The sequence below is a fragment of the Antechinus flavipes genome, chromosome 1 (assembly GCF_016432865.1).
Source record: "Antechinus flavipes isolate AdamAnt ecotype Samford, QLD, Australia chromosome 1, AdamAnt_v2, whole genome shotgun sequence".
Classification (NCBI taxonomy): Eukaryota; Metazoa; Chordata; class Mammalia; order Dasyuromorphia; family Dasyuridae; genus Antechinus; species Antechinus flavipes.
The window spans coordinates 295,295,838-295,307,447 of NC_067398.1; the positions used below are offsets into that span (position 1 = coordinate 295,295,838).

The window sequence follows — 11,610 nt, forward strand, 5'->3', positions numbered from 1 at the left end:
TATTATAAAATAAAAAACAAAAAACAAAAAAAACCCACTTCTCCACTAAAAGACCAAGGATTCAGGCTGGTCCCGAGATCCTCCAGAGAGCTAGTCTGGACATTATATTTTAATCTACCCCAGTGTGGGGACTCTAAAAAGCGGGACATTACATTTGGATGTGCAGACTACTGACTGGCTGATTGGCTGAGACTGCTACCACAGACTGGGAGACTGAAGGAGACAATAAAGACTTTGGATTTTATCCCTGACTATTTTTGTGGTGATTATTCTGCTGAAACCAAGACCCATTGGGAGGACCTTCAATAAGCTAGCCAGGACATTACATTCAGCAAAACAGATTATATAGACCTTAACCACAAATCCCCCCCCCCTCCCTTCTTCCCCTTTAGTCCATCTGCTGTGAGGTACATCTATTCATGGAAATCTACCCCAACACAAAAGCAAAAAATAATAATATTTTTCATAACATGTCTCATCAGATGGTAAGGCGACAATCCTCTTTCCTTCTAGTCTGGATGTTTAGATAACTTTTTAGTTTTGACTAGAGAATGTATGGTTTTCTGGGCTCTTTAGAATGAGAGCTACTTTCCTAGCATAAACATCTTTTTAACCCTGAGAGTACTTCATCTCACTCATTATTAATAAAAAAGTAATAAACTCTAAAAAAATTTTCATTTTTCAAAATACATGTAAAGATAGTTTTCAACATTCATACCTGTAAGATTTTGAATTCCAAATTTTTCTCTCTTTCTTCTTACTTCCCCCCTCCTCCAAATAAAATTTTCCAGGAAAAACTCACTAAAAATCCATTGGAAAACTAGATCCAAACATCTTAAAAGCAAATCTTCTGGGAACATTTAATCCAAACCTACATTTCCATAATCCTCGGAATGGACCCAGACTAATTCTCAAAATAAAACAAAACCAAAAAATACAAAACCCAAAACCAAATTTTAAATTTCACCTGAGCTTCAAAGAAGAAAGGGATTAATAATGGGAGTACTATTCCAGAGGTAATCTTCCTCAAAAAAGTCCCTCAGTGAAAGATTAAGCAGACATTTCTAGGGAATTTTCCTGGAAAGCTGTTAGTGAAGGGTTGGGTCCTGATGACCTAGCAAAACTCAACAAAAATTATGGCTGGAAAAAGAGAAAATGGCTGGGAAATAAAGATTTGATCTTCTAAATATATTGATTTATTAGGCCAATTACTCAACAAATCAGAAGCAGAACTCCTCAGTTTAGGCCTAGATCCCAAATACCAGGGGAGACAGACTTTTATACTTTGAAAAGAATGAATGAAATAAGGCCAATTAATTAAATGGAAAAATACACTTTAGGTACTCTGATTTCTAATTGGATTGAAAGATTAGGGACTTTCCAAATTGAGAGGGGGAGAGTAAATAGTTGTAAATTTCTGAATTAGGAAATGGAGGTGTTTTACTTTCCAAAGTTTGTATAAACAATCAAAGGAACATGGAAATAATAACTGATTGATTAGTATGGGGATAGTTTTAAGATAAGACATATGTGGGGCAATTAGGAGGCCCAGTAGATAGTTATGGACCCTAGAGTCAGGAGGATTTGAATTTAAATCTAGCCTCAGACACTAGCTTTGTGTCCTTGGGCAAATCACTCAATCCAGATTTCCTCCAAAAACCCAACCATGTGGGTTGCCTAAAATATACAATTGTGAGAAAACTCCTATCAATCTTTGGATCATAACCTAGGTGCTTGATTAAGGGTCTCTAGGCAGTAGGGAGAAGTGATCAGTTTCCTAACTATGAAAGACTAAATTTAAACAATACAATAATTCTCACAATAACTAGACACATACTTGAATAGAAACTAAGCTAGCTCCAGAATTGAGTCACAAGATTTGGAGTCAGTGTGGTTTATTCAATTCCTACAATAAACTACTTTTTGTTCAAATCCCCTCAATTCCCTCAATATAAAAGATAGATAAGTTTTTTAAGTGATAGGGAAGTTGTAGAATATGGAAATAGAGAGAAGAGAGAGCACGAACACTAAACAAGAAAATAATGCATGAAAATCCCTAGAAGTATTCAAAGGCAAGCTGTTTCAAAGCTGTGTAGGATTGGTGGGGTGACTTTAGTGACTGACCTATAGTTAAGTCCTATGGAGCTAGTGAAGTGACCTCATGATCTGAATTCATGCTATATATTTCAATTGGGTTGGACTGAACAACTTGGTTTTACACAATTTCTGATATATTCTGTTAAAAAAACAAACAAAAAAAAAAAACAAACAAAAAACCTCACAACTTTTTAATTCAAAGCCAATATACTGATGTCAACAAATCTATTGCCATTTAAAATTACATGTAATCTTGGTGGTTCTTGAAACTTTAACTGTGATTCAGGCTTTTCTTTTTCTTTCTTAAAAACTCAATGGAGATAGTTAATGAAATTTTTTTACACACTAAATATTACACAATTTCAAATTTTAACTACAAGTTTCTTTCTGATTAACTTAATCTTTTATCTGTTTCACAAACTGTATAAAGATTGTTATGATAGCATAAATATCTCCTTAAACACAGATTTGATCTGTTGCAGTAAAATATTCCTGAGACTTTTGTTTGGTTTTAAACAAAAGTGGGTTTTCTTTCCTTCTACCTTTTGTTTTCAAATCACTCTATCCATACTGCAACAAAATAAAATAACTTTCTTGCTTTATCATCTACAGAATATGAAAATGGAGGGACGGGAGGCAATATTTTCTTGGAGTAGATTATGGTAAAAACAAGAAATGCTGTGAGAGAAATCAAGTTTTTAGATTTTGTTCAATATTCAACTGCATCTTTTGCTTTAAATACAAATGATTTGGAATCAAGGTGCAGAATGGTATGGAATCAGAATGTAGAGATTTGTTTTATGAGATTTTAGTAATCACCTCCTTCCCTTAGTGGACAAAATACAGGAGGGAGGGGGAAAGAGAAGGGAGGGAGGAAGGAAGGGAGAGAGAACGAGAGTGAGAAAGAGAGCGAGAGCGAGAGAGAGGGAGAGAGGGAGAGAGAGAGAGAGAGAGAAAGAGAGAGAGAGAGAGAGAGAAATTTTTAAAAAGAGGGTAATTAAAAAATTTTTTAATGTATAGAATTTAACAGAAAACAGACCAGAAGAAAACAAAGATAAAGAGGACAGCTTTGAAAAGTTACAAGTGAATTATTCATTTAAAAGGAAAAGCAAGCTTTACATAATAGAAATTTACAGTTTCATGTAAAATCCTCTTTTCCTATTCTACTATACATATGTCAGTGACCATTTATATTGATGTTGATTACATTCAGAATTTTTTTAAACTCTCAGCTTTAAATCACCATAAGAGAAATAAATCAGAACTTCTTGGGCTATAGATTGAATTCAAAACAAGTGTAACTTCACAAAAGCTCTATTCAGTTCCCAAAGTAACCCAGTCTGGGTCAAATGAGGAGAGAAAAGGCTGGGAAACAGAAATTTAAATGATGCAAAAGAAAGTTCCACAAGCAAATCATACATCAAAATGAGAAAAGGATATTTTTGCTATGAACAAGTACAGGTTCTAATCTCTTTGTATTTCCTTTCACCTTTTCTAATATTCATGCCAAGAAGTAGAATTAAATGGGATGCTAAATCCTTGCTACAAGTTTTACTCATAATACTTCAAAGGCCTATTATTTCATTGGTGCGCTTACTACCTTCTCTGATGCAGATTGAAAACTTCAGTGATGGGGCAGCTAGATGGTACAGTGAATAGAACACCAGCCCTGGAGTCAGGAGAACCTGAGTTCAAATCTAACCTTAGACACTTAATACTTCCTAGCTGTGTAATCCTGGACAAGTTACTTAACCCCAACTGCCTCAGCAAAAAACAAAACATAAAAATTAAAAAATGAAAACTTAAGTGATTTAGTGTTATATAGTTGCCATGGCCAAAAAATTCATTACTCAAAATTAACAGGCCTCTCCAAACTGAGTTCAGTAATATAACTAACTAAGCACCAGACATCATGTTAAGCATTTTATATTATCTCACCTTACCACAACCCTAGAAAATAGGTGCAGTTATTATTTCTGTTTTACAGAAGAGGAATCTGAGATTAAGTGACTTTTCCAGTGGTACACACCTGGTGTCTGATGGGAATTTGAACTCAAGTTAGACTCTAGACCTTCTGTGCCAGGTAGTTGCCTGACAAAAAATAAATATCATACTTAAAGCTTGTGAAACCTTTTGGAGTTTCTATTTGATGGCAGGGATTTTGAGAATGCAGGATGACGTCCATACCCAAATGAAGCAATCAAGTAGGACTTTGGAAAAGGTCTGGCTCATTATAAATCCATTTAATAGATTCTAAACAGGGAAGAGAATTATAAATGGCTCATCTAATGTTATTATTCAGTCATGTCAAACTCTCCATGATCCCACTTGGATTTTCTTGGCAAAGATACTAGAATGATTTGTCATTTCCTTTTCCAGCTCATTTCATAGATAAGGAAAATGAGGCAAAAAAGGGTAAGTGGTTGCCCAGCATCATGCAGCTACTAAGTATGTGAGGCCAGATTTGAATTCAGGAAAACTGACTGTAGGCCCAGTACTTTATCCACTTGCCACCTAACTGCTTTAATGTAGTACAACATATTCTAATCATTTTAGAAGGCCAGCCAGAATCAGGAAGACTGACAAATAACTAGCTGTGTGATGCTGGGTAAGTCACTTGACCAACCAACTCTTTAAGACTAAAAATTTCAGGAGCTACCAATCTCTTTTGATAGGAAGGGGCTTCCTCCCCGAGAGTTCCCTACACAGTAAAACCACAGTTTTGGACCTCCTTCTCCCTAATCAAAGTATTAGTAATTGGCCTCAAGTCTTTCCCTTCTTTAATCAGTGTTCTATCCAGCTGACAAAAAGGCACAGATGCATCCACTCCTCAGCATGAAAAGTTCCAGGGACATCCCTATTGCCACTAGGATGAAATACAGTCTCTGCTTGGCATTTTAAATTCCTATTAGCTTTATGGTATTATTATTGTTTATTATATCCATAATACATTATATATTCTTATATATGAGCTTATAATAGATTATTATTTATTATATTATTGATTTTCATTTATTCCAAAGTTACCTACTTGCTGTTCCCCTTTCAGGACATCAAATCTTCCATCTACAGATGCTGTTGAGGAAGGAATTCTTTTACGGACTCCCTAATTTCATTTAAAACTCAGCTCCAGGGGCAGCATGGTGGCACAGTAGATAGAGCACCAGCTCTGAAGTCAGGAGGACCTGAGTTCAAATGTGACCTCAAACACTTACCACTTAACACGTCCTAGCTGTGTGACCCTGGGCTAGTCATTTAACCCCAATTGCCTCAACAACAAAAAACAAACAACAACAACCAAAAAAAAACCCTGAGCTCTAAAACTAATTTTCTCTTAGGGGAAAAAAAACAAAAAACAAACAAAAAAAAAAACCCTTCTTCATTGCCCTCCTGATTTGGTAGTACTTGAACCCTTCAAATTAGTTTGAATTTATTCATATGTGAATGTTATTTTCCTCAAAGAAAGTAAATCGGTCGAGGTCAAGAACTTTCCTTTTTGTCGTTTTTGCCTAGAAAGTCTACTATAAAATAGTTTCTTAACAGATGCTTGTTGATTAATTAACATCTTGCTTTCTTAAGGATATGGGTTCAAATCCAAACTTGTGAAACCTAGAGTAATATAATTAAATATTTTCTTTTTACAAAAAGCTTAGGTATTACTTTCATGATTTAGTGGACTGGACAAAAATTTCAATAAATCTATCCACAGGATTAACTAAAAAGTCACTATATGTCATTATGCGCAATATGCCTGTTGAATTAATTCAGTCAGTATCTAGATCCCTCAGCCCCCCCCCAAAAAAAGGTTTTTTTCCCCCTTAACAAAATAATTGGCTTCAGTAATAAAGCCTGACATTTTTGAAATCTCAAAAGACCACAAATTTTGAAACAATTAAGGAATAATGTACTTTAATATTCTTCTAAAAGTACTCACTTGGAGAAGACGGAGAAAAAGTTCAAATGGAAGCAGCAGGACGAGCTACTCGAAAGTGATTTTGTTTGTTTTTCCTAATTGAGGTTATCTCTTGCTGCTAGTTGGTAGTATGATGGTGTGGATAGTAGAAGGGACAACTCCGTGGCTTGGAAGAGGAAGTTAAATATTAGAAGGCTCAAACTGATTATGGTTTATTTTAGACATATGGCTGGTATTGGATTTCCTGCTAAAGGATAAAGAAAAAGTAGCAAGAGATTGAGGCTCAGAATTTGGGCTAGAGTTGGAAAGTTTCAGAATCTTGCAGCTTTTCCATGGGGAGTTCCTTCAAGTCTGGGAAAGAAGATTTCTTGGTAATGAGCACAGGCTTCTGTTTTATCCATAGAGAATTTTCTGGCTGGGAATTTTCCGGAAGGGAGTTTTCTGGCTGGAGGACGTCTTTCAGTTGAGGGTTTTCTGGTTGACGACTTTTTGAGAGCTCTCTGATTGGAGGGTTTCTGGGGAGGAGATTTCAGGATGGAAGTTTTCTAATGGGGAGTTTTTTAGTCGGGGTCTCTCTGACTGGGGGTCTTTTGGGTTTCCTCTTTGCAGGGTTCCTGGCCGAGAAATATTTATCGTCTTCATGCTTAACTGCAGGGGGAATTTGTTTTTAGTCCTCTTGGTTTTCCCCTGCCTAGACAGCGTTAAGCGTTGGCTAATGCTCTCTCTAAGGGTTTGGAGGTAGCTGGAAGACCTCAGTTGGAGCCGTTTGCTGGGCAAGAGGGAGTGGTCCGGCGGCGCCTCAACATTGCCAGTATACCAGAAGACCCACCAAATGAGACTGAGGAAAATGATGATGGAACCCGCATACAGCAGCAAGTCGTAAAAAAAGACCTCGGAGAAGACTCCCGTTATCAGTACCGCCAGCCCCACCAAGTCAAAACTCACAGCCAGCCAGAAGGCGAAAGTGCAGCGGCCCAGTCCCAGGTGCCACGCGGTACAATGCTCGGATACGACGATGTGTCCGGGGAAGATACTGGTCCGGGCGGGCATGGGGCCAGAGGTCTGCAAGAATACAACCTCCGAGGTTTTTGCAGTCTCGGAGGCCTTTGCAGCCTTCGCGGCAACTGCAGTGGAGGCAGCCGCTGCACCTTCCACGGCTTCCGTAGCTTCTGCAGTGGCCACAGCCTCGGAGCTAGAATTCGCAGCAGAGACTCGGGGGCTCCGGGGCTGGAGGCGCCGCCTACCTGGACTCAGGTAAGGCCTTCCCGTCCCCATGGCAACGCCCTGAGGGTATGCTTCAGATAAAGAGGCGGGGACAGCGAGCTGGAGAGGTTGGGCGTGTGTCCAGTTTCCAGAGTTTAAATCAGCCCGGAGGGAAAGAGTCTTGAGGCCGGGTCTTAGGGGCGCGTCCCCCTGCATCTCTCTCCAGAGAGCTTTCAGAGCACATCTGGACCGCAGAGTTCGGTTCTGCACGCCACGCAGTGACAAAGGGCTTTGGCAAGCGGATCAGCGTCTTGAGCGAGGGGAGTGGGGTACAGAACGGGTGACTGTCGTGCGAAGATCGAAAATCGGTAAAAGGAACTGAAAAGAGACTAGGAAGAGGAGAAGAAGAAAGAAGAATTAACTCCTGTCTTCAAGTATTTTGAAAGGCCGTCCTGTGGAAAAGGGATTAGAGCTATTCGGCTATTTTCCTCAGAGGACCGAACTAGAGAAAAATGGGTGGGAGTTTGGTTTTAGAGAGGCAAATTTTGTCTTGGGAAAATCTGATAATTTAAAAGGCAACTGCCTTTAAAAAAAAGAATTCCTGCTGTGGTACTTAGAACTGTTTTTGTTTGTTTGTTTTTTTCAAGCGTCGCACGGACAACTTTCCTCATAAACTTGAAAGAAGGTCCGAAGTTTGGACCTGGGGGGAAAGAGGAGGAATGAGACAATTTTGGAGGATTGGAAGCACTATTAGCTCAGGAGGGTGATAGAGCCAGGGCTTCTTGTAAGAGGAAATTGACTTTTAGTTTGAGTTTTGAAGGGAATTAAGGAGTCTGGCTAGATTGATTAAAGTGATAGAAGGGGGAAATGACACATGTTGAAGGAGAGGTGGGAAAAAAAAAAAATGGACCACTAATACAGTGTTGGTGTAATTGTGAACTGAGCTAACCATTTTGAAAGCAATTTTGAATTAAGGCCAAAGAATTATACAATTGTGTGGGTTTTTTGACCCAGCAATATCATTATTAAGTCTCGTTCTCAAGATGACCGGGGGGGAGGGGGAGGGTGAAGAGGAGGGGAGGGAAAGAAAAGAACCTCTATGTTTCAAAATATTTATAAGCAGTTCTCTTTAGGAGGAGAAGGAGACTTTCAAGTGAGGGGGGAGATGCTCATTAATTAAGAAATGGTTAAATAAGTTGTGATGGAATTCTATTGTACTGTAAGAGATAATTGAGCAGATTGGTTTTTAGGGAAAAAAAAAAAAAACATTGCACGAAATAATGCAAGTGAATTTAAAAAACCTAGAGAAGGTGGTATTTAGTAACGGCAATGCTGTTCCCTTACTTTCTCTGCAGACTTTACTTTGTGAAATTTTGGATTGTCCCAATTCTCTGCCCCTGAAGCCTCTTACCTTCTGCCCTGATACTTTTTAAGAACCCAGCATCCGCACTTGTTACTGAGTGGAACCCCAATTGCAATTTCCTTGCTCCGGCTAAAGATCCTAAGTTTTGCTCCATTTGTTTAATTCAGCGCGAACAAGGATTTAGGAAAGAAAATGGCTATCCACCTCCAGAGAAAGAGCTGACATATGGAAATATGGTTCCATATATGTCTGTATAAAATGTTGACCTTCTTTAGGGGCTGGGAAGAAGGATGACAACTTGAAGTTCAAAATATAACAAAATTTTAAATAAAAAATATATATGCACATATAATATATATGCACATATATAAAAATATATACACACATATATATAAATATATGCACACATATATAAAGGATACTTCCTTTCAACATTGTTACTTTCCCATCTAGAATTTAGATAATAGTGCCGGTTAGAAATTAAATAGGAATATTTAGAGTTTTGCTACAGACTCAAAAGACCAAAACAGAAACAGAAAAATTTTAGAAATTCAGAAATGCATAAAATGTATGTATAGTATTCTATAGTGTCAACATTTTATTTTTTTAATGCCATAATAATTCAGAATTCTCAAGTACAAAGGAAGGGAATTTTTTTTTTACTCAGATTTTCCAGATTGGGGGCAGGGTGGCTTCCTCACTCCTGTCTTGATGCAGAAGGGAAAATGATTAAAAGAAGTACAGCTGATTTTTCTTTTGAATACTTTTTCCCAACACCTATAGCTGGAAGATATGATGTCGCGTAAAGGGAATAGCAATTGGGTGAATTTGACTACAATCTTGAAGTGAAAGTTAATGTACAACAAAGCTAATAGGAGCCAGATTCCAAAGGGTTTTAAATGCCAAGTAGAGAAGTTTGTATTTAATCCTAAACAAGAGGATTTAATCCAGTGGCAATAGGGAAATAAACAGTTGAAATAAATCACTGTTCCTCCAGCCAAGCTTCTCTACAACTCTGTGCTAAATATGCAGTGACTATGTTTAGGAGATCCTTCGTATGTTGGGAGGTAGGAAGAGAATATTGAAATATCTTTCTTGTCAATTCACCAAACCTCAAAAGGAAGTAGAAGAACTATATAGTTGTTTGAGTTGGGTATAAGCTTCCTCTTTAATGTCAGCAACTCAAACCTGCCTTACTACTACCTTCCTCTCATCTTTTCAACCTTGCCTCATTTTTTTTCACACACACACAAAATTGAGGCTATTTGCCTTGAACTCCCCCTTTGTCTTTCTTCCTCATTTCCTGTTATTCATATTCCTTCTGCCACTCTCTCCTCCTTCACCCCTGTCTCAAGAGATGAGCTAGCCTTATTCCTTACCAAGCTAACTCTTCTACTTATTCAAGCAAATACCTTTCACCCCATTTCATCCTGTTTCCTCCAACAGATTGTTCCCTCTCTATCACTTATTTTTCTCTTTCCCATCTTGAGAGAACCTTTACTCAAACTTCTCATTCCTGCTATTGTGCTATATCTCTTTGGCCTTCTGGGACTAAACTCTTTAGAATTGCTACATAAGACAAGTGCCACCATTTGCTCTTAACTTTCATTGTTTTTTAACTTTTTGGGTTTTGGCTAAAGGGATAAATTTTATTCTGTTCATTTCTTTTTTAAGAGTTTTTTTTGACATAATATTTTACTTTCTCCAGTGATACATGTTAAAACAAATTTTAAACATTAAAAAAAGTTTTGACTTTAAAATTCTATCCTTCTTTCCCCCCTTCTTAACTTCTTAAACAATCCAGTTTCCAACCTTATCATTCCAAGGAAACTACTCTCTCAAAAATATCCAGTAGTCTCTTAGTTGCCAAATCCAAAGGTCTTTTTTCAGTCCTCAATATTCCTTGACCTCAGCACCTTTTGACACTGTTAGTCATCTTCTCCTTGATATTCCCTTCTCTTTAGGTTTTTAGGACAACACTCTCCCCGGTTCTCTTCTTATCTATCTGACTGTTCCTTCTCAGTCTCTTGCTGGATCCTCATCCAGATCATACCCTTTAACTATAGATGTCTGACAAATTTCTCCTGGATTTTTTTCTCCCTTTCTCCCTCCATCTCTCCTCCAGCAGCTCCCAGAGACTTAGTTACCATTTCTTTGATGACAATTTTCATATGTACCAATCCTGCCTCAACTTCTGCTAACTTCTAAATTCAGATTTTCTGCTTCCTTTCAGATGACTTAAACTCAACAAAAGGAAACTCTCCTTACTCATTTCTGTAAAGGGTAATGACATCTTTCTAGTACCTCAGGCATAACATTTGGAGTCATCTTTAACTCACTATCTCTTCTCTCAGCCTCCCCTCACTGCCACACCCCCACAAACCATATATAATCTGTTCCCAAGGACTGTCGATTTGCCCTTGCAATATCTTTTCAAGATACTCCCCTTTCTCCTCATATTCTCATGGCTCTAGTGCAGGAATTGTACTTTGCCTATTTTTTTTAAATTCCCTAGTACTTAGCACAGGATCTGGCATGTAGTAGGCTCTTAATAAATATTTATTACATTGAAGATGTAGTATTATTAATTTGTACTTCTCCAATAAATAATTTAGAGCATTTTTATATGATTAAATTGTTGATTTCTTCATCAGAAAACTGCCTGTCCATTTGAACATTTGTCATTTGAAAAATGACTTCTAATAGATTTGTCAAAGTTCTTTACATATTTTGAGATATTTAGACCTTTATCTGAGAAAATACAAACATTTTTCTTTTGATCTTGGCTACATTAGTTTTATTTGTACAAAAGCATTTTAATTTAATGTAATAATAATTATCCATTTTATACTTCACAATTCTATCTCTTGTTTATTCATAAATTGTTTACCTATTCATAAGTCTGATAGCTAATATATTCCATATTCTTCAAATTTTCTTGGAGCATTTTTCAAACTTATCTTTTTTAAATCTCATTGTGGTATAAGACATTGGTCTATGCCCAATTTCTGCCAGGCTGTTCTCCAGCTTTCCC

At 37.4% G+C, this 11,610-nt stretch overlaps 1 protein-coding gene across 2 annotated transcripts in view; it reads right to left on the bottom strand.

Moving 5' to 3' along the window:
- Positions 1–11,251, bottom strand: part of LOC127538946 (uncharacterized) — a 19,729-nt gene extending 8,478 nt beyond the window's left edge. For both annotated transcript variants that reach the window (XM_051962835.1, XM_051962828.1), the window contains exon 1: positions 6,032–11,251. In XM_051962835.1, coding sequence (XP_051818795.1) covers positions 6,470–7,429 — 960 coding nt within the window. In that variant the 5' untranslated portion in view covers positions 7,430–11,251 and the 3' untranslated portion in view covers positions 6,032–6,469. The remainder of the gene's footprint in view (positions 1–6,031) is intronic.
- Between the last annotated feature and the right edge of the window lie 359 nt (positions 11,252–11,610).